The sequence below is a fragment of the Rhincodon typus genome, chromosome 18, assembly GCF_021869965.1.
Source record: "Rhincodon typus isolate 14 chromosome 18, sRhiTyp1.1, whole genome shotgun sequence".
Lineage (NCBI taxonomy): Eukaryota > Metazoa > Chordata > Chondrichthyes > Orectolobiformes > Rhincodontidae > Rhincodon > Rhincodon typus.
Genome location: NC_063349.1, coordinates 45298693 through 45323108, shown reverse-complemented (window position 1 = coordinate 45323108; position 24416 = coordinate 45298693). Strand labels below are relative to the sequence as shown.

The 24416-nt window shown below is 41.2% G+C and overlaps 1 protein-coding gene across 1 annotated transcript in view; it reads right to left on the bottom strand.

The window, feature by feature from the left end:
- The window catches only part of caps2 (calcyphosine 2), a 42796-nt gene that overhangs the window by 17609 nt on the left and 771 nt on the right, over positions 1-24416 (bottom strand). The window contains exons 3-10 of the mRNA XM_020513634.2: positions 16440-16486; positions 15052-15097; positions 14152-14277; positions 11783-11971; positions 10310-10432; positions 7855-7922; positions 3791-3913; positions 1218-1292 (exon numbers count right to left, since the gene is read on the bottom strand). Of these exons, the coding sequence (XP_020369223.1) occupies positions 1218-1292; positions 3791-3913; positions 7855-7922; positions 10310-10432; positions 11783-11971; positions 14152-14277; positions 15052-15097; positions 16440-16486 (797 nt within the window). The remainder of the gene's footprint in view (positions 1-1217; positions 1293-3790; positions 3914-7854; positions 7923-10309; positions 10433-11782; positions 11972-14151; positions 14278-15051; positions 15098-16439; positions 16487-24416) is intronic.

Genomic DNA, 24416 nt, shown 5'->3' with positions numbered 1-24416 from the left:
ACACAATTTCCATGCTCAAAGCCTTGCTGACTTTTCTTAAACAGTCCTTGCTTCTCCAAATGTACATAAATCCTATCTCTTAGAATCCTCTCCAAGAACTCACCCATCACTGATATCAGACTCACTGGCCTATAGTTCCAGGCTTCTCCTTACAGCCTTTCTTAAATAAAGGCACAACATTGGCCACCCTCCAGTCCTCCAGCAGCTCACCCATGACTGTAGATGATAGAACCATCTCTGCTAGTAGCTCTGCAATTTCTTCCCTCGTTTCCCAAAACATCCTCAGATACACTTGATTAGGTCCCAGAGATACATCCACCTTTATGTGTTTTAAGACTTCAAGCACGTCCTCTTCTGTAATGTAGACTGTTTTCAAGACATTGATATTTATTTCCCTAAGTTCCCTAGCCTCCATGTCTTTCTCTACAGTAAATACTCATCATGAAGGAAGGAAACATGTTATGTAGAAACTGTTTCCAGTAATTGAGGAGACTAGAATGAGAGTCAAATGAAAGATGTTTGGGAAAGAGAGCACAAGAAATGTCTTATCCAAAGAGAAACTGTGCAAAATATTTGTTTAGTATCTCTCCCATTTCAGACTCCATTGCCTTTGAAATAAAGACCAACAATCTATTTGCCTTTCCTATTAACCACTGAACTTGGATGTTAACTTTTTGTGATTCATGTACTAGAACCCCAAATTTATCTGTTTCAGAGCTTTTTTGCAGTTTCCCCATTAAAATAACATCCAGCTCTTCTACCTATCCTACCAAAGTGCATAACCTCACATTTTCCCACATTATATTTTATACCAAGACACTATCCCCCCTCATTTAACCTTTCTAACCTGTCTACATCCTTCTGTAGACTCTAGACAATTTATGAAGAAGAGTTACATTCAACTCAGAAACATTAGCTCAGTTTCTCTTTAGGTAAAACATTTCTTATGCTTTTTGTCCCAAACATCTTCCACCTGAATCTCATTCTAGTCTCCCCAATTACTCAAAACAGTTTCTATCTAATCCATTCCCTTCCTTCATGATGAGGGAGGCTATTCTGGTCAACCTAATTTATTTATCCAATACTCCCAAAATAGCATCCAACTCTTGCTTAAATTGGTGTTCACATTCTTTGAAAATACCAGCACATACAATACATTGATATTGGGGACACACACACACACTTAAAAAACACTTGAATTTGATAAGATAATATACCTTGAAATAATCCGGGCATCAAAGTGCAGCTTGTTTGACAGCACATTTTCTGTCAATGTTGAACTTGTTTTTACCCTATTGAGGCAATAAATATCAAAGATAAATCCAATGGTGGATTCAGGAGAAATCTCTTTGCTCAAGAGAGCGGATACAATATGGGACTCATTACCACAGGTAGTAACTGAGGCAGATAACTTGGATATAATTATGGGAACCTGGATAAGTACATGAGGAGGAGATGGAAGTGGTGGTAGTAGTGTAGTGGTAATGTCACTGGACTAGCAATCCAGAACTCCAGGATGTTGTTCTGGGAGCATGGGCTCACCATTGCAGATGGTGAAATTTTAATTCATTAAAATCTGGAATTAAAAACTAATCTAACAGTGATTATTACAGGTTGTTGTAAAAATCCCACCTGGTTCACACATGTCCTTTAGGGAAGGAAATTTGCCAATTTTAATTTGTATAAGCAAACCAAAGTTGAGTGTTATTTATAAAGAGGAACAGGGAGAAATCATCTTTTGACCTTTGGGACCAGTCCAATATATAGCAGTTCTTTTCCAGTTTTTGGAAACCCCATGTTTCTGAGTGTACTGAGATCATATGGAGCAGAGGGAGAAGTTAGTTAGTGATGCATCATTTCTAATTACACTCTTGTACAATAACCTTAATTGCCATTTTGGGGAACATGATTCTATTTTTTTTCCTGAAAATGGCCACAGGGTACTCTGCATTCCTCACATCTCCCCTGGAGTTAGCATCACTGCTAACTGAGGGGTTGAGCTAGAAATTCTACTGTCTAAATGAGAATGCAAGCAATGATGGAATTCAGGCTGTTCCCGTGACTTACATGCTGTAGCATTATCTCACAATCATGAAGTGGTGTCACTATCAATCCACATTTGAGAGAGTTTTAAGAGACCTCGTCATTCCAACAGCTCTGCCCTCTTGAGCATTCCCAGATATCATTACTTCAGAGTGGCCAGATCTTCAGCCACCTGAGCCCTAAACACTAGAATTTTCTAAATCTTTCTACATGTTTACTTCTTTCACCAGGCAGCAAATGTGGTACCATTATTCAGGAAGGGATGAAGGGATAAAGCAAAAAACTACAGGCCGGTTAGTCAAATTCAGTGGTGGAGAAACTATTGGAAGCAATTCTGAGGGACAGATTAATTTGCATCTGGAGAGGCAGGGATTAATCAAGAACAAGTGGCAGATGGAGTTTAATTCACATAAATGTGAGGTGCTGCACCTGAAAGGCACATCAGGGCAGGTCTTATACATTTAATGGTAAGGTCCTGGGGCATGTTGCTGAACAAAGGGACCTTGGAGTGCCGGTTCATTGTTCCTTGAAAGTTGAGTCGCAGTTAGATAGGATAGTGAAGAAGGTGTTTGGTATGCTTGCCTTTATTGGTCTGTGCATTGAGTATAAGAGTTAGGATGTCATGTTGCAGCTGTACAGGACATTGGTCAGGCCACTATTGGAATACTACATGCAGTTCTGGTCTCCCTGCTAATGGAAAGATATTGTGAAATGTGAAAGGGTTCAGAAAAGATCTACAAGGATGTTGCCAGGGCTGGACGGTTTAAGCAATAAGGAGAGGCTGACTGGTCTGAGGCTATTTTCCCTGGAGTGTCGGAGACTGAGGGGTGACCTCACAAAGGTTTATAAAATCATAACGGGCATGGATAGGGTGAAAAACCAAGGTCTTTTCCCGAGGGTAGGGGAGTCCAAAACTAGAGGGCATAGGTTTAAGGTGAGAGGGGAAAGATTTAAAAGGGACCCAAGGGGCAACCTTTTCACACAGAGGGTGGTGCATGTATGGAATAAGTTGCCAGAGGAAGTTGTGGAGGCTGGTACAATTACAACAGTTAAAAGACATCTAGAGAGGTATGTGAATAGGAATGGTTTAGAAGGATATAAGCTAAACGCTGGCAAATGGGACTAGATTTATTTAGGATATCTGGTTGGCATGGACAAGTTGGACCAAAGGGTCTGTTTCCGTGCTGTATATCTCTATGACCTCTTTCAAGACATTTCATAAAACCTATCTCTGTCTGAGCTGTGTCCTAATATCTCCTTAAATGGCTTCCTGTCAAATTTTGTTTTGACAACGTTCCTGTTGGACTTGTCTTGGACAATCTCAGAAGGTACCAAAAAACCTAATAGTCAATTAAACACTTCTGTTTTTGAGCATAGCCGCCATTGTAATGAAGGAAATCATTTGCACACAGCAAGATCCCACAAACAGCAATGTGATAATGACCAGCCGATCTGTTTGATTTGCTTGTTGTGGAAAGTACTATCATAGGATATTTTAATGTCCATCTGAGAAGTTTTCATGGAGACTCTGGTTTAACATCTACAAAAGACAGTACCTCACTGTAGAATTCCCTCAGCATAGCACAATGTGTGAGTCTAGATTACGTGCTCAAATCCCTAGCGTGGGACTTGACCTCACACCTCCTGACTGAGAGATGGGAGTGCTACCACTGAGCCATGCATGACATTCACAATTGGCATATATAAATAATTCAATTCAGTCTTAAAATATTCCACAAACACATACCTCGTTTGATGTAATTTTCTACTTTTAAAGCGCAGGGGTGCAGAGCCAAGACCAGGAAGAATAGTTTGCTGCTGACTCAGATCGGTGGTGCCTACATCTTGTCCAGGGTCACTGATGACTGCCCTTTATTGAAAGGAAATACTCACATGTTACAGTGGCCTGATAATTCATCCATAGTTTTTATTAAAATTGTGGCTATAATGTAGAGAAACATTGAAGAATCACTTATGACCATTTATGAAATTAAGTAAACCAGGAAAGCGAAGATTGCATGGGGTGACCACAAGGTTAGTTAAGTTGATGGATCAAAATGGAAAGAAGGGAGTGAGGGTGAGAAAAACTAAGAAATTTAGAGGAAAATTAAAAGAAAGGATAAAAGGTGGCTTATTGTTTTGCAGACAAACTATCCAAATGATATTGTGAAGGATTAAAAAGCTTTCAAAAATAATAATTTTCAAAATATTTTATTTGGTTACAGGATGTGGGGATAGGCATCATTGACTGGCCTAACATGTGTAATCAGCAAACATCACCACATCTGACTTTGTGATGGAGGGAAGGTCACTGATGAAGCAGCTGAAGATGATTGGGCCTAGGGCACTACCCTGAGGAACTCCTGCAGTGATATCTAGAGGTGAGGTGTTTGGACTCCAACAACCTCAACCATATTACTTTGTGCTGGGTTGAATTTGTCCTGCATTTTGTACACAGGACATAGATCTGGCAATTTTCCACACTACTGTACACATATCAGTGCCAAAGGTGTGCAGTAACAACTTGGTTAGGGACAAGACATTTTCTGAAACACAAAACTAGACTGCATAGCTTTAAGGTGAAAGGGGAAGATTTAAAAGGGACCTGAGAGGCAACTTTTTCAAGTAGACGGTGGTGTGTGTATGGAATGAGCTGCCAGAGGAAATGGTGGAGGCTGGTACAATTACAACATTTAAAAGGCATCTGGATGGGTACAGGAATAGGAAGGGTTTAGAGGGATATGGGCCAAATGCTGGCAAATGGGACTAGGTCACTTTAGGATATCCGATCAGTATGGAAACGTTGGATGCTGTACAACTCTATGACTCTAAGCTTTCTGTATTATTGCCGTAATGTTATCAGAGACCATGGCCTTTGAAGCATCGAATGTCTTCAGCTATTTCTAGACATGGAGTAAGTCAAATTTGCTGAAGACTGGCATTTGTGTTGCTGGGGACATTTAGTGGAGGCCAGGGTAGGTCATCCACTCAGCACTTCTGACTGAAGATGGATGCAAATGTTTCAGCCTCATCTTTTGCACTGACATGCTGAGCTCTCCCATCACTGAGAATGGAGATATATGTGTATAACAACTTGTCAGTAGTTTAATTATCCACCACCACTCATGACAAGATGTGGTGGGACTGTAGAGCATAGATCTGATCTACTGGTTGTGGAATCACTTAGCCTATCTATCATTTGCTGCTTCTGTCATCTGGCATGCAAGTAGTCCTGTGTTGTAGTTTCACCAAGCTGATACATCGTGCTGGTCCTGACATGCCCTCCTGCATCCTTCATTGCACCAGATTTGATGACAATGGTAGAGTGGGGGATATTCCAGGCCATGATTTTACAGATTGTTGTTGAATTCAATTTGTCTGCTGCTAGTAGTGGCCCACAGCACCTCATGCACACCCAGTTTTAAGATGCTAGATCCACTTTTAAGTCTAAAACACCCACTTCACACTGGTCCTGCCATACAACATGATAGTGGATATCCTCAATGTGGAGGGACTTTGCCCCCACATTGACTGTGCAGTGATCATTCCTACAAATACCACCATATTATACAGGGCAACAGCCAAATAAACACTACAGAGAATACCACCAACAACTACAATTTGCAGACAAGTAATGCTTAATATCTTAGATCTCAAACTTTACTTAAAATTCCCGAAGCAAAAGAAGCTTTGAATTCTTGCTTTTTTTCTTAATTACTTACAAGAGTCACCACACTTTCCAGATTACACCATATATGGATCACAAACAGGTGACTTTCAACTGACATCTGGAGTGCAATAATAAAGATGGTCTAACAGTCTGTTGAAATGGATTTCAGAATTGATTAAGATTCTGGGTGTAATCTCCACCACTGCAACTCCTCTCCTCCCTCCACCAAACCTTACAGGTTTTTCAGGATTGTAACTTTCATAGTATTTCTGATCCTCTTTGTACCTGTGAAAGTTTATTTTCTAACTATTTATAGGAGGAGTAGAATTTTACCAAAAACGCTCCCCAATCTGGTATCTTTTCTAACCACACCTCCTTCACCAAACCATCGGATGCTGTGTCTTCGGTTATCTAGATCTCAAGCATTTAAGTTTCTTTCCTAAGCCTCGGTCTTTTTCCATTTATGGATCAGAATTACAGAATACACAGAAGGAGACCATTCAGTCCATCACGTACACGCTGCGTCCCTCAATCCAAGATTCCACCTGTAGCCCTGCTTATCCAACTCCCTTCTGGATACCACAATTGTGCCTGCCTTCACTATCCTCAGCCAGTGTATTCCGGATGCTAACCACTGGCTGCTCAAAACATTTTTCCCACGTTGCCTTTGGTTCTTTTGCCAGTCACTTTAAATCTGTCCTCTCTGGTTCTTGACCCTTCGACCAATGGGAACAATATATCTCCGTCCACATTACCAAACCCCTCATGATTCTGAGCACTTCTATTAAATCACCTCTCAACCTTCTTTTCCCCAAGGAAGTACAACCTCAACTTTTCCAATCTATCCATGTGATTGAAATCCTTCACGGTTGGAACCATTCTTGTAAATCCTTCTTTAAGAAGCTAAAATGCTTTTCGGTCCAGCTTTTACGTTTCTTAAGATTATATAGTTCAATATCAATTTTAGTCTGATTATGCTCAAAGAGCACTTTAGGATGTTTGAATAAGTTAAAAGCATTGCATAGTGATTTGAGAGATATATTAACCACATATTTCTATACAACTACAGCAGTGGAATGATTATGGGTGGCACGGTAGCTCAGTGCTTAGCACTGCTGCCTCACAGCACCAGGGACCTGGGCTCAATTCTAACCTCGGGTGACTGTCTGTGTGGAGTTTGCACATTCTCCCTGTGTCTGCATGGGTTTCCGCTGAGTGCTCCGGTTTCCTCCCACAGTCCAAAGATGTGCAGGTTAGGTGGATTCGCCATGCTAAATTACCCATAGCGTTCAGGAATGTGTAGGCTAGGTGTGTTAGCCATGGGAAATGTAGGATTACAGGGAAAAGGTTGGGGGATGGGTCTGGGTGGGATGCTCTTTGGAGGATTGGTGTGCAGTTGTTGGGCCGAATGGCCTGTTCCCACACTGTAGGATTCTACGTGCTATGATTATGTTATGAAGCAGTAATCCAGAGACTTGGATAAATATTTAAGAGTTAAGAATACAAATTCTACCAGAGCAGCTGTGGAATTTAAATTATGTTAATTAAACAAATTTGGACTGAAAAGATAGTCCCAGATTGTTGCAAAAATCCTTTTGCTTCATTACAATCCTTGACTTAGGGCAGGAGATCCGCCATCCTTGCCCAGTCTGGCTTACCTGGACTTCCAGACTCACAGCAATGAAGCAGTTTAGCAAACCATTCATTTCTACTCAAAAATAACCATCTTCTCGAGGACACTTAGAAATGGCCAATAAATGCTGCCCCTGCCAATGAGACCCACATCCCATGAATAAATAATTTTTTAAAAATTAATGCTAACCACATTGGCGTTACCGCTCCAACGTAATGTGAAATACGTATCTGCATATACAGGAGCAAGTGTTACCCATCTTAAACTCTAGAGTGTTTGTACACATTATAAAGCCACTTCAACTTATCTTTCACAAGTACCCACACTAGTATTACTACAAACATTTAAAAGGATTAAATTGAACTGCAACAGAATTAACATCCCTTCACAGTAACGGAAGGTAGATAAAGCACAAAGCAAAACCTGAAAAGAATTATTAGTTGAAGCAATGCTATCTCAAAAACATTCTTTCCAGGTCTTTCTTAGAGCAAGGTGGACTTTTTCTTACCTGGAAAGCTGATCCACCAACACTTGTTCTACTACTGCCTGTTTTCTCTTCTCTGCAGCAAGGTCGTCCTACATACAAAATTAGAATCATTTTAAATTGGGTAGTGATTTTAACTGCACCTCTTCTAACCTAAGAGCCCGAATGTTGAGTCCTGCACTTTGTATTCTAAAAATCTAAACTATGAATCCCCATGCCAATTAACCAAGAACTTTGCACAAAATTTACCAACTTCTGCTGTTCACAGACCATAGGTTCACAGCAAGAACAAACTTGCACTTATATACATAGTGCCAGTCACCACCTCAGGATGCACTTCTGCAAGCTAATTAATTACTTCTATAATCAGGCATTGTTGTAATATCAAAACTGCAGAAGCCAAGTTGTTCACAGCAAAGTCCCACAAACAGTAATGCTAATCAACTTGTTCAGAGAGGTTATTACTTACCTATTGGGCAATGTAAGACTTGAACCTGGGTCTCCTGGCTTAGAGATAGGGACACTACCATTGCACCACAAGTGCTCTCAAATAAACAGCAATGTGACTGTCCTCTAATCAACCTGTTCACGGTTGTTATTACAGACCTTTGGAGCAAATGGGGCTTGAACCTGGGCCTCCTAGTTCAGGGTAGGGACACCACCACAGCACCGCAAGGGTAATTAAATAAACAGCAATGTGGTAATGACTGGATAATCCGTTTTCAATTATGTCAGTTTAGGCATAAATATTGGTTAGGATACCTGGAATGTTCACTTGCTCCTGATTAAAACTGCCTCAGGATCTTTCACAGTTAACTGACAGGGAAGTGGAGACCTCAGTTTAATGTATGCATTTCAACTATGTACTTTGGGACGTCTAATACGGGGAGGATATATACACTGAGTGGCATATCCCTATGGAGGACTGAAGAACAAAGGGATATTAGTGTATAAGTCCATAGATCCCTGAAGGTGTCAGCACACATAGACAGGATGGTGAAGGAGGCATGCAGGATGCTTGCCTTCACGAACTGGGACAGAGAATAAAGGAAAAGGAAATTTTATTTTAAGTCTTATTTATAAAACCTTCACTAGGCCACAGATGGAACGCTGTGCAGTTCTGGTCACCACACTATCGGAAGGATGTGATTGCACTGGAGAGGGCATAGAGGAGATTCACCAGGATGAGAAGTCTCAGTTATGAGGAAAGACTAGATAGGCTGGATTTGTTTGCCTTGGGGCAGAGGAGGCTGCAAGGGGATCTGATTAAGATATACAAAATTATGACAGGCCATAGACTGTAGGTCATGAGAATCTCTTCCCCATGGCAGATGTGTCTAAGATCAGAGGGCGTTAGTTTAAATGTTAGGAACAAATGGTTTCGAGGAAATCTAAGGAAACTTTTTTTTCACCCAGAGGGAGTTAGATATATGGAACACACTGTCTGAGAGGGTGTTGGAGGCAAGTACTCTCGCAACATTTAGGGAGGATCTGGATGAGTACTTACTACCAGTGTCCACCTATCACCACCATTCTGCTAACACACTCCCACCCCACCCCGAGCCCCATCCCCACCCCTCTTTATCTGCAGCTCCCCCTATCCCCACATCCAGTCCTGAAGAAGGGTCTTCTCCTTTCCTCCAGATGCTGCCTGGCTTGCTGTGATCTTCCAGTATCCTGTTTGTCTACCTTGGAGGAGTACTTAAAATGCCAGGGCACAGTAGGCTATGGACCAAGTGTAAGTAAATGGGTTTTAGTATAGTTTGGTGTTTGTTGGTCAGTATAGACATAGTGGGCTGAACAATCTGTTTCTGTGCTATATGACTCTACTAAGTTAAAAAGGTGCTTAGTTAGACATTCAACACCTGTCCAGATGCTGGAGTATATAAAAATCATACTTCAGAGCAGTGCTAAGGGAGAACTGACCAAGGCGATGTTGAAGGTGCTGTTTTCTACACAAGGCAATTAAATGAAAGTCCATCTCCCTGTTGGGATGAAAGCAAGCATCCCATGAACTTGTCCAAAGTGCAGGAAAGCTATCTAATTTGTTCCTGTCAACCTAAGCCACTACACAAGATGAACTGGTCAGTAACCTCATTGCTATTTGAGACACCTTATGTCTGGAGGTTAGTGACGCAGAAATATTTCATTGGTTGCAAAATCCTCTTGAACATCCTGAGGAGAAAAATGTACCAATGGCTTATAACTTAATTAAAATGACAGCAAGAGAAGGAAACAAATAATACTTTCACTCTCGATAATAAAAGCTTTGTTGAGTATAAATGTTCCATGAAAAATTTAAAGAAAATTTGGAGGGAGTAAAAGACACATTGCAGTGCGCTCACAGGAAAACAGCAAAGGTCTGAGAACTGGCCGTGTGTTTGCTTTTCTGGCTGGCAAATGCAATGGAGATCTAAAGAATTAGAAAAGAAAAACCTTGTTTTATATTAGGAAAAAAAGTAAAATAGCACCAACTCACTGCTTCCAACTTCCTCATACTTTGCCCCATGGAAAATGGCTTGCTGGTGTAACATTGCTGTAGGGCTGCTTTCTCATCAAGAGAAGTCAGGCTTTCAGGAGCCACGTGGCCAACTGGAGATTCCTTTTGCCATTTGCAGAAATTCAAAAAATAAAAGAATGTAACAACAATTCATCAACTCAATAGGAGGCACTGAGCCTCAATCAAGCTTCTCTTGGCAGTCTGACAATATCATTGTTGTAAGAGATGCCTGCAGGTGGCACCTGGTTTTGCTAGGAATCTACTTTCCATACGTTTCCTGCCACCAACATCCTTCTTGTAATACTAGCCTACAAGTCTATTAAAGTGATAAAGGACTATGCACCAATATGTCTTTGATAGAAAAGGCATATGCTTGAGTAACAAGTAATAATTTATGACATACTAAGATTCAAGTTACGGTAACATGAGACTCAAAAACTACATTACTCTTGATAAGAGATGTAGATATTTCCTAAGAGATCCAAGCTATGTTTAACGTAAGTCGTAGTTACAAAAGAAACTGACAAGCAGACAGACACAGAAAACACAAAGTCACTTGCTCTTACAAACAGACTATCATAAATATTTTTAATCAACCTGTTCAGGCATGTTATGACACAAATCTGGAGCCGGTGGAACTTGAACTCAGGCCTTCTGGTCCAGAGGTAGGGAACCCTACTATTGTGCTAATATATAAATTTCAGTCAGTGAAACTATACAAAAATTGTATTAATCTTTTAAGGCTAATTGCTGATCTGCATCTCAACTCCACTTATCCACCTTGGTTCCATGTCCTTTAACCAGCCAACAAAAAATAATCAATCACAGTTTTGAAATTATCGATGAATTCACAGTCTCAATCACATTTTACAGACTTCCACTACCCTGTGTGTGAAAGAATGCTGCCTGACGTCACCCGTCAAGTGTTTAATTTTAAGGTTGTCTCCTTGTATTGGGCTCACCCACTTGAGGAAACAGCTTCTTTCTATCCAAACAATCAATTGCTTTAATCATCTTAATCACCTCAATCAGATGACAACTCAATCTTCTATACTCAGGTGGATTGCAAGCCTAGACTGTGTAATCTATGTTCACAATTGAGCACTTTTGACCCCAGTGTCATTGTGATGGATTGTTACTGCACCCAAGACCAATGTACGCTTCCTGAGTTGCAATGTCCAGAGCTGACAACGGTCCCCCACAATATGTAACCAAGGCATTAGCCGATATAGTTGCATAACTTCCACTTTGTTTTACTACATTCTTCTTGAGAGGTAGGTTAACATACGAATGTTCTTTAACATGTCAACTGATTCTGGGTGATTTCTCTACATGAAGCCCCGAATCTCATCCATAGTTTCTAGCTCCTCACTACAGGAAGATGTAGCTTCATAAACTTGTGCCAAGTCAAAGGTTAATTTTTCTACTACCCCATTTCCTCCGGCAAGGTACCTGCATCTGGAGAATAGCTGGTGTTGGCTGTCGACCTGAAGAGCTTGATGTGCCCCACTGGGTTATTTGTTGGGTATGTTCCTTGTATTTCATCTTCATTTCCTCCTTGTACTGTTGATATTTCAGCTTGTAACTCTCCGAAGGTACAGGCAGGTTCTCGGGTATAGTCAACTCTTCTACTGGACATGGCTGAATGCAAACAGTTCAGTTAAAATAGTCCTTTTAGAAAGATGTCCATGCAGAAGTAATGAAGGCCAGGACTAAAATCAGGAATCGTTAATCCGCTCCTGCACAAAGGGTAATATAAATTTGTATTTCTCTTTGCAAAACACCAGTGCTGCTGTGACAGTTGGTACATTGAGGGCTGAAGTCTCGTGTTAACTTTAGACAGTAGTCCTGTTCACCCCCAGAAGTGTATGCAAAAGATTCTTGACATGATTTTGGAGAAGAGCAGGGGAGTAAATCTCCAGTTCCCAGCTAATATTTTTCTCTCAATCAACATTACTAAGAAAAAAATGTATTATCTATATATTTTTAATATATTGCTGTTTGTTGGAGATTTCTATGTGCAAATTGACTGTCAGATGTTACAATTCAAAACATAAGAGAACATAACGAACAAATAGGTCCTAGAATTGTACTGATTTCTGTGACATGCAAACTTGGGAGGGATTGTGAAAATATACATGATTTATTTTGTTCATTATTCATTTCAGGATGTGGACATCGCTGGACAATCCAACATTTATTGCCAATCCAACTACACTTGAAAAGATGGTGGTGAACTGCGAGCTTGAATCACTGTAATCCATCATATCGGTTTCTGCCACAATTGAGTGGCTTGTAGCTCGATCATTTCAGAGGGAGGTTCAGAGCTAACCAACACAAAAGCACAGTATTGCTTTGCACAATGCTGGAAATCTGAGTTAAGAATTTGAAAACATCTTGGAAAGCATCTGTGGAGAGAATCAGAGTTAATGTTTCCGGCCAATGACCTTTCATCAAAGCCAACAATACTATTGTTGGTCTGGAAACACCTGTAGACCATTGCAAGGATGGTGGTTATCTAATCCAAAGGACATTAGTGAACCAAATAGTTTTTAATGACATCCCATAGTTTCATGGTCACCATTAAAGATATCAGCTTTTTATTCCATATTGGTTTAACGATTTAATTTTGTTTCTAATGTATTCATGGAATGTGAGCATCACTGGCTAGGCCATCATTTTATTCTTATTTGCCAAGAGCGTGGTTCAGAGTCGACCAGATTGCTGTGGGTCTGAAGTCACATACAAGCCAGACCAGTAAATTGCCTCCCTGAAAGGATTTTAGTGAACCAGATAGGTTTTTATAATAATCAACAGCAGTTATATGGTCACTGTTAGGACAATTTTTTACTCCAGATTTGAGTAAAAGCACCAGTGATGGGATCTGATTTCATGTCTGTGAATCATTTGTCCCAGCCTTTGGATTAATGGTGCATTGGCATAATCACTTCACACCGAATGCAATGGAGTGATTTCACCAGCCAGTGAAAGAAAAGGAAATCACAAATGGAGTTTCAACACTTATTCATTCAATTTTCTGGTTTTATAATCAAGGTTCAACTACTCTATTTTCACAAAAAAAAACTCTGAATATAACCATGAATTTTCACCCTATTTTAGAAAAAGCAGAAGTGTTGTCATTAATTTGTTGTCTCTTGTCAACTATTTTATATAAATGGGTGGGAGCTTTAGGATTTTTTGGATTTCAATTATGTTGAGTTCCATGATCTTCCTCTGTGGAAGTGTATAAGGACAGGATATCACCCACACTCAGCCCCAATTTAACCCCGGCTGTTCTGGGATTAGTTCAAGCTGAATATTGAGAAAGTCAAGAACTTTGACACCATCCAGGACAAAGCAGCTCACATGATTGGCACCATTTCTACAAAACATTACTCCATCATCAATGCACTGTTGAGGTGAGTATCTGTGAAGTTGGTGTTCATGATAAAAGGGTTCAATCTTCAGTTCTAAATAGTTGTAATAAGACCATTTCAAATAATTCTAATATAATGTAAAATAGATGGCTGTTTGTACTTTTACATGTAATAAAAGTGATTTTCTTGCCTCAAAAGTACATTGGCAGCTTCTTATGGATATATCCACTGACTACTACAATAAATAATTTACAAAATGAAACTTATGATCGAATAAGTCACGTTTTACTCTGGAGTTTGACTTGATAGTACTACCATTAACTGGAATTATAACGGTGCTGTATGTTGCTATAATTCTATTACAGCTAGAACATGATAAAATAAAAACAATCCTGGGATGTGCACTCTCTGATCAATAATCAGCCAGTTCCATGATAAACAAACCTCATGATAGGTGCGACGATGGGGAAAAGGAGCTGGGAAGGGCGTACCCCAGCTAACAGTTGAGGTAGAATCCGGAGACGCTAAGCGAGGATGTTCTTTCATAACAGGTGTATAAGATAAATCATTCTGCAAGGATAAATTGATATAGGTGTTAATCAAGAGCAATCTCAACGAGGTTCAGTATTTACATGGTCAAACAGCAATTATCATGCAGAGTTGGTACTAATGCAATTTGCGGGATATATGGACTAAATGGCAAGTAGTTCATACAGCTCCATTTAAACCTTTTAATTACCTCCACTACATCTTCATGGTAATAGAACTTCCTTATGGGAGCGTACTTACAAAGAATGTGGAATTCTCTGCTATAAACCACTGCTGATGGAGATTTCAGATTGAAGTTAGTTATTTTCTCTTTTATAAACAGGAGTATTAAAAGGCCGTGGGATACTGAAATCGGATTACATGCTGCCTACAGATTAAAACACCAGTGCACACTGGCCTGTTTTCGCATTGCAACAGTCGAAAAGCGTGCATTAGCCGTACAAACCATGACATTCAGGTTATGAAAAATACAATATGTTGCAGAAATGTGTAAGAAAAGCGAAAAAGTAAGATTATTCCAGCATAATTCCCATAGAAGTAATATATTTTCATTTTGAGTGTGTTCAAACTTCTCCACTGTGCAGTCAAAAAAAAGGAAAATATATAGTTCAGAAAGCAGCTTTCTGTAAACATCGAGTGAAGTCTGAATTTAGGATTTAGAACTGCAGCTTAAAAAATCAATCCCTATTTGGGCAATTTTTAGAACAAACAGAGTCTCACTTCCAGATTCTAATCTGTTGCAAAGTCTCAATGGCATTTCAAAAATTCATTTTCAAAATATGAATCATAGTTTACCTCACCATCTGAATCACCAAGTCTCCTCAAGTCTAATGCAGGTACACTGAAATTAAGAAAATCTTGTTGTCATTTTCAATTGAGGGAATTACTGTACAAATCAGAAGCCCCTTCAGCACCTTGAAAAATATTTTGCTCCCTCCACCACAAGCATAATGCGGTTGTAATGTGCAATACACATCAGCTGCACTGCATAATTCACCAAGGCTTTTTTGATCATAGCTCTCTCAATAATGTTTTCAATCACATTGAAACACAAGGGCAGCATGGGAACACCACATCCTCCTAGCTCCCTTCCAAGTCACGTACCATTCCAATTTAGACATGTACAGTATCCCCATTGTCGCCGGGTCAATATTCCAGAACTCCTCGCCCCTACAAGATTGTGTGAGCACCTTCGCCACACAGTCTGCAGGGAATCCACATGAAGACCAACCACTATGTCAAGGGTCAGGCAGTTATGGCCAATAAATGTTAGCTTTGCCAACGGCGCCAGTGTTAATATAAAAAATATATAAATACGCACATGTGACATTGATGGCTTATTATATATCATAAACATTGTAGTGTAGTGACAGCCAGGTCTACAAACCTTACAAGTTGCAGAAATAAAATTTTAAATGCATATGTTTCAGCCCATTTACTTTAACACTTACCCCTTTGGCATTGGTTTTCAGAGAAAGGACGAAAGAAAAGAGATGGCTGGAGAAAGTGAGAGTACACAAGAATCCATGAGAAAGTAAATGCTTAATATGGCTAAAAAATTCAGAGCAGATATCCCAAGTGCCAAAAGCTATGACAAAACTCAGAAATAATTTAGCGAAAACAATCAGTCCGTCTCAAAAGCCTGAATGACCCAATGGAAGTGTGACACCAACAACTAATGAACAGATAAACTTGTCTTTTTATATATATACCAGAGCATCAGAGAGTCATACAGCACATAACAGACCCTTCGGTTAAACTTGTCCATGCCAAACAGAATAGACATCCCAATGTAACCTAGTCCCATTTGCCAGCATTTGGACCATATCCGTCTAAACCCTTCCTAGTCATATACCCATCCATATGCCCTTCAAATGTTGCAATTGTACTGGCCTCCACCACTTATCCTGCAGCTCATTCCTCTTCATGAAAAAGTTACCCTTTGGGTCCTTTTTAAATCTTTTCCCTTTCACCTTAAACCTATGCCCTCTAATTTTGGATCACCCCACTTCTTATCAACTGTTCAGAGGATGAAAGAGGAAAACAACATGTGACAGTTTTAACATCTCATGTAAAAGGGAATTGAAGACGAGAAGCTTTGTGCACAAAAGTTAAAATTTCCATCATAAATTATGATATAATTATAACTATGTTATAAATTAAATTTGAGAATAAATACTTACTCATCAGGACGAGGGCCATAAGCATCACTTGAACGTATCCTCCAGCCCTGCTTACAAAAGGTAATTTATAAAAACAATTATAACCAATTCATGGTAGCTGAAATGCCATTATCAGTCTACATAAATTAAGCCATGTTCCAAAGAAGAGTCAAATTGGACTCAAAATGTTAAATATGATTCTCTCTACACTGATGCTGCCAGACTGGCTGAGTTTCACTTGCGCTTTCTGCTTTCAGATATTTTCTAATCAGCCTGTTCAGAAAAGCAGGTCGGACTTGAATCCAGCCTTATAGAGACAGTACCACTCAAACACAAGAGCCCTTATCAATAACAAGCAGATATTTTCTAATCAACCTGTTCAGAGATGTTATTGCATACCTCTGGAGCAGGTAGAACTTGAACCCAGGTCTTCTGGCTTAGAGGAAAGGACACTACCACCACACTAAAAGGGTTCATGTCCCACCTGATTCAAAGGTATGTATCAGCATCTCTGAACAAGTTGATGCAAAAATATTCATGAGATAGAAAAGAGAACAAAAAAGTGAGCAATTAGCGTAATAATTTAGGAAACTGTACTAGTGGATAAACTGAAAGTGATCTGATCGCAAGCAATTACCAGCAGTAAGAAAAATTAAGCACCATCAGGTGTGAGGAATTAGCAGTATTAAAAGATGTAAGGTGCCTGTAGCACGGCGGCAATATCCCTGTATCTGAGCCAAAAGGTTTGGGTTCAAGTTCAATCAATTGCAGAGATTGTCCATAACAGGTTGTTTTAAAAAAACTACCTCCTTCCTTCATTATTTTAAGGGGAGATGGTGACATAATGGTAGGTTCAGTACCTCTGAGCTATGAGACCTGGGTTCGAGTCCCACCTGCTCCAGAGGTGTGTAACAACAACTCTTAGTAAGTTGATTCGAATATATAATATAAAAAATTACTAAAAAGGTAGATCATGTGGTGTAGTGGTAGTGTCTATACCTCTGAGCCTATAAGCCTGGGTTCAAATCCCACCTGCTCCAGAGGTGTATAACAGCATCACTGAACAGGTCTACGAATTATATCTGATGAAAAGTTAGGGCCTTTGCAGCACAGTGGTAGATTCCTATCTCTGGACCAGGAGGCCTGGGTTCAAGTCTCACCTGCTCCAGAGGTGTGCAATAACATCTTTGAACAGGTTCATTAAAATAAAATTAAAAAGGTAAGCAAAAATTTTAATTCTTAAAAAAAACATCTTATTTTTCTACATTCTCAAAGATTAAAATGGCAGGGCAAGTGAATTAGAAGTTAAGATTCTATTGAAAAAAATGCTTTGTTAAAATTTTCATTTTGTGGGATGTGGGCATTTATTGCCTGTTCCTAGTTGCCCTTGAGAAGGTGGTGGTGAGCTGCCTTCTTGAACCGCTGCAGCCCACCTGCTGTGGGTTGACCCACAATGCCATTAGGGAGGGAATTCCAGGATTTACCCAGCAACAGTGAAGGAATGGCAATATATTTCCAAGTCAGGATGGTGAGTGGCTTGGAAGGGAACTTGAAAGTGGTGGTGTTCCCACATATCTTCTGCTTTTGTCCTTCTAGATGGAAGTGGTCATGGGTTTCGAAGGTGCTGCTACTGAACATCGGTGGTGGAGGGAGTGGATGCTTGTGGATGTAGTGCTAATCAAGCAGGCTGCTTTGCCCTGGATGGCGTCAAGCTTCCCGAGTGTTGTTGGAGCTGCACCCATCCAGGCAAGTGAGGAGTTTTCCAACAGACTTCTGACTTGTCCCTTGTAGATGGTGGACAGGCTTTGGGGAGTCAAGGATGCGTGGTACTCGCAGCCGTATTTCTAACCCCTGAACTGCTCTTGTAGCCACTATGTTTATGAAGTGAGTTTCTGGTCAATAATAACCCGCAGGATGTTGATAGTGGGATTTCAGTGATGACAACACCTTGAATGTCAAGGAGCGGTGGTTAGATTATCTCTTATTGGTGATGGTCACAGACTGGTATTTGTGTGGCGCGAATGTTACTTGCCACTTGTCAGCCCAAGCCTGGATGTTGTCCAGATCTTGTTGCATTTGGACATGGACTCTTCAGTATCTGAGGAATCATGAATGGTGCCAAACATTGTGCAATCATTGGCGAACATCCCCACTTCTGAACTTAGGACAGAATGAAGGTCATTGATGAAGCAGCTGAAGATGGTTGGGCCTAGGACACTACCCTGACAATCTCCTGCAGAGATGTCCTGGAGCCGAGATGACTGATCTCCAACAAACACGACCACCTTCCTCTGTGACAGGTATGACTCTAATCACTGGAGAGTTTGCCCCCGATACCCAGTGATTCCACTTTTGCTAGGGCTCCTTGATGCCACACTCGGTTGAATGCAGCCTTGATGTCATGGGCTGTCACTCTCCGCTCTTTTGTCCATGTTTGGACCAGGGCTGTAGTAAGGTTAGGAGCTGAAAGGCCCTGGCAGAATCCAAACTGGGCGTCACTGAGCAGATTATTGCTGAGTAGGTGCTGCTTGATAGCACTGTTCTGACACCTTCCATCACTTTACTGATAGGGTGGTAATTGACCGGGTTGGATTTGTCCTGCTTTTTATATACAGGACAAACTTGGGCAATTCTCCACATTGTTGGGTAGATGCCAGTTGTAACTGTACTGGAACAGCTTGGCTGGGGGAGCGGCAAGTTCTGGAGCTCAAGTCTTCAATACTGTTGCTGGAATGTTATCAGGGCCCATAGCCTTTGCAGTATCCAATGTCTCCAACCGTTCCTTGATATCACGTGGAGTGAATCAAATTGGCTGAAGACTGGTATCTGTAATGCTGGGGATGACTGCAGGAAGCTGAGATGGATCATCCACTCAGCACTTCTGGCTGAAGATTGCTGCAAATGCTTCAGCCTTATCTTATGCACTGATGTGCCGGGCTCTTTCATCATTGAGGATGGGGATATTTGTGAAGCCTCATACTCCAGTGAGTTGTTTAATCATCCACCACCATTCACAACTGGATGTGGCAGGATTGCAGAGCTTAGATCTGATCCAATGGTGTGGAGTTGCTTTGCTCGGCCTATCACTTGCCGCTTATGCTGTGTGGCATGCATTAGTCCTGTTTGGTGGCTTCACCAGGTTGACACCTCATTTTCAGTATGCCTGGTGCTGCTTCTGGCATGACCTTCTGCACCATCCATTGAACCAGGGTTGATCCCCTGGCCTGATGGTATTGGTTGAGTGGGGGATATGCCAGGCCATGATGTTACAGATTGTGCAGGAGTACAATTCTGCTACTGTTGATGGCCCACAGTGCCTCATGAATGCCCAAAACTGCATTGCTAGATCTGTTTGAAGTCTGTCCAATTGAGCACGGTGAGAGTTTCACACAACACAATGGAAGTTATTTTCAATGTGAAAGTGGGACTTTGTCTCCACAAGGACTGTGCAATGGTTACTCTTACCAATACTGTCATGGACAGATACAACTTCAGCTGGCAGATTGGTAAGGATGAGGTCAAGTATATTTTCCCTCTTATTGGTTCCCTCACCACCTGCCGCAGACCCAATCTAGCAACTTTGTCTTTTAGGACTGACCAGCTCGATCAGGAATACTGCTGCCGAGCTACTCTTGGTGGTGGACATTGAAATGCCCCACCCAAGAGTACATTTTGTGCCTTTGCCATTCTCAATGCTTCCTCCAAGTTTTGTTCAACATGGAGGAGTACCGATTCATCAGTCGAGGAAGGGCAGTATGCAGTAATCAGCAGGTTTCCTTGCCCACTTTTAACCTGAAGCCACAAGACTTCATTGGGTCCAGAGTCAATGTTGAGGACTGCCAGGGAAACTCCCACCCAACTGTATACCACTGTGCCACCAGCTCTGTTGAGTCTATCCTAGTGGTGGGACAGGACATATCCAGGGATTGTGATGGTGGTGTCTGGGCCATTGTTTGTGAGGTATCATTCTGAGAGTACAGCTATGTCAGGCTATTGCATGACTAGTCTGTGAGACAGCTTTTCCAATTTTGGCACTCGCTCCCAGATGTCAGTAAGGAGGACTTTGCAGGGTCAACAGGGCTGTTTCTGCCGTTGTCTTTTCAGGTCTATGCCAGGTGATCAGTCTGGTTTCATTTCTTTGACACATTTCTTTGTAGCGATTGGTAAAATTGAATGGCTTGCTAGGCCATTTTGGAGGGCACATGAGAGTCAACCACATTGCTGTGGATCTGGAGTCGCACATAGGCCAGACCAGGTGAGGTTGGCAGATTTTCTTCCTGATGGGTTTTTCCGACAATCGACAATGATTTCATGGTCACCAGTAGATTCTTAAGAACATAGAACAGTACAGTACAGGCCCTTCAGCCCACGATGTTGTGCCGACCTAATATCCTACTCTAAGATCAAACTAACCTGCATACCTTTCATTTTACTATCATCCATGTGCCTATCCAAGAGTCACTTAAATGTCCTTAATGTATCTGACTCTACTACCACCACTGGCAGTACGTTCCACGCACCTACCACTCTCTGTGTAAAGAACCTACCTCTGACATCTCCCCTATACCTTCCTCCAATCACCTTAAAATTATGCCACCTCGTAATAGTCATTTCCACCCTGGGAAAAAAGTCTCTAGCTATCCACTCTTTCTACGCCTCTCATCATCTTGTACACCTCTATCAAGTCACCTCTCATCCTTCTTTGCTCCAATGAGAAAAGCGCTAGCTCCCTCAACCTTATCTCATAAGACCTGCCCTCCAGTCCAGGCAGCATCCTGGTAAATCTCCTCTGCACCCTCTCTAAAGCTTCCACATCCTTCCTATAATGAGGTGACCAGAACTGAACACAATATTCCAAGTGTGGTCTAACCAGAGTTTTATAGAGCTGCAGCATAACCTCGTGGCTCTTCAACTCAATCCCCCTGCCAATGAAAGCCAACATACCATAAGCCTTCTTAATAACTTGGGTAGCAACTTTGAGGGATCAACGGACATGGACCCCAAGATTCCTCTGTTCCTCAACATTGCTGAGAATCCTGCCATTAATCCTGTATTCTGCATTCAAATTCGACCTTCCAAAATGAATCACTTCACACTTTTCCAGGTTGAATTCCATCTGCCATTTCTTTGCCCAGCTCTGCATCCTGTCAATGTCCTGTTGCAACCCGCAATAGCCTTGCACACTATCCACAACTCCACCAACCTTCATGTCATCGACAAACTTACTAACTTAATTCCAGACTTTTTTAAATTTGAATTCAAATTCCACCATCTGCTGTGGCAGGATTTGAACCCCGGTCCCCAGAACATTACCTGGGTCTTTGGATTAATAGTCTAGCGATAATACCACTAGGCCATTGCATCCCCAAAAGTATAAATGGTCAGAATATTAATCATTGATATTGATGATCATTGGCCTATTGATCATTGGCCTCTATTGTTTTTGTTTTCAGTTATAAAGCTAATGTTAACCAACAAAATTTAATTTTGTTACTTTATTTCACAGAAGCTCAGAAACAGAACTGACCCATTGACTACACTCCAATTTTCTTGTCCATGGTGATTTCTATCTTTTTGATTTGAAACCTGTTGGTTTCCTCCATATCCCTTAATATCTCAAGTATCTATCAGTCTTCAATGCCCCAAATTCACTTTGAATCTATGGTCTCCTGGGACAGGACTTTTTTTCAAAAAATGTATCTCTCAAAGTATTTTACAGCCAGTCAAGTATCTTTTACAGTGTGGTCACTTTACTAACGTAGGGAAACACAGCAGTCAGATTGTACACAGTAAGCTCCCACAAAGAACAACAAGATAATTGGCAGACAATCTATTTTAGTATTGTTAGGTGAGGGATAACTGCTGGCATAATTCTCAATTTCTCTCACCCCATCATCAACGGTCAAATGTAAACTGGCTAGACTCTAACTTCTGAAACTCCCTTCCTAATCTTTGAAACTGTTTACCCCTTTAGACGCTCCTTTAAAATCTATCTTTTTTGACAAAGATTTTTGGTCACCTGGCTTACTAGCTCCTTTTCCCATATAATCACAGAAGGAATCACATCTCCTCTTTCCTCACTGTCCAAGGATCCAAACACTCCTTCCAGGTGAAACAGTGCTTTGCTTGGACTTCTTTCAATTTTGTATGCTGTATTCATTGCTCACAGACTGTCTGCTGTACAGTTCAACATCAAGTGCAGACTGGGTGAATGTTTTGTATAACACCTCTGTTCAGTTCACAAGCATTACTGATGCTGGAAAATGGGACTAGATTTGTATAGGATGTCTGGTCGGCGTGGACAAGTTGGACCGAAAGGTGTGTTTCCATACTGTATATCCCTGTGACTCTATGACACTGTACTTCAGTCACTTGCTGTTTCAGCACATTATCACACTTCTTGCCTCGGCCTGCTTCAGTATTCTACAGAAGCTCAATACCAGCTTGATGAACAGCATCTCATCTTCTGAGTCTTTCTGGACTCAGTATTATATTCAACTTCAGATCATAATATGTTTTCTACTTTAATTTGTTTCCTTTTGTCAAGTGCCAGCCTGTAACTTATTTTCATGTTACTGCTTTCAGGCTTTACTGAAAGGACAGAAAAGTCCTTTTTTAAATTCACTTTGTCGGATGTGGGGTCATTGCCTGGGCCAGAATGTATTTCCTGCCCCTAACTGACCCTTGAATGGAGTGGCTTGCTAGGCTATTTGCCATTTCAGAAGGCATTTAAGATTCAACTACACTGCTGTAGGTCTGGAGTCACATTGAGACCAGTGCATGTAAGAATGACAGATTTCCTTCCCTAAAGGACAATTAGTGAATCAGGCGTTTTTTTTAATGGCAATAAACAATGACCATATAGTTGCCATTGACCTAGCTTTTAAATTACAACATTTGGTTGAATTGAAATGTTCCTAACTACCATGGTGGGATCTGTATGTCTGTCCCCAGAACATTAGTTTTTGGGTGTCTCAATTACTAGTCCAGTGACTTTATCAATCTGCTCCCACCTCCCCTTCATGCTGCCATTAATACTTACTCTGGATCAACGTTTGGCTTCTTCAGTACAACTATTACCATTCCCTTTTGCTTTTTGTTCTGCCTTTGTTATTTAGAGGCAGGAGAGACTAAATTTTCTATTTTTTCTTCCTGACCTTCCCTCCATTTACAATAACATAAAACTCATCAATATTTCCATCGCCCTTTAGTTCCAAAAGAGAGTCACGTTGGACTCAAAACATTTGCATTGTTTCTTTCTCGTCAGATGCTGCCTGGCCAGAGTCATCTATGTTTTTAATTGCAAAACATTGTCATATGGCCCAGTGACAATTTTTAATCTGGCAATGGTCCTTGAAGCTTTGGACTTTTTACAAGATGCAATGTAAATACAAGCTGTTGGAGCTTCTCTCTCTCTCCACAGGCCTGCTGTGTAGACTCGAGAAGCTTGTTTTCAGTTTAAAAACTTCCAATCACTGACGTATGAAAATGGGACAAGAAACAGTGCAGCTATCAGCTTGATCTCTGACCACACGAACTGCGACCCCACCGTAGTTTTAATGTGGAAATATTGTATTTTGGGGATAGTAGGAACTGCAGATGCTGGAGAATCCGAGACAACAAGGTGCAGGGCTGGATGAACACAGCAGGCCAAGCAGCATCATAGGAGCAGAGAGGCTGACGTTTCGGGCCTAGACCCTTCATCAGAAAAGGGGGAGGGGAATGGGGTTTTGAAATAAATAGGGAGAGAGTGGGAGGCGGATAGAAGAGGGATAGAGGAGAGGATAGGTGGAGAGGAAACAAACAGGTCGAAGAGGCGGGGATGGGGCCAGGAAAGGTGAGTGTAGGTGGGGAGTTAGGAAGGGGATAGGTCAGTCCAGGGAGGACGGACAGGTCAAGGGGGCGGGATGAGGTTGGTCGGTAGGAGATGGAGGTGCGGCTTGAGGTGGGAGGAGGGGATAGGTGGGAGGAAGAACAGGTTAGGGAGGCAGGGACGAG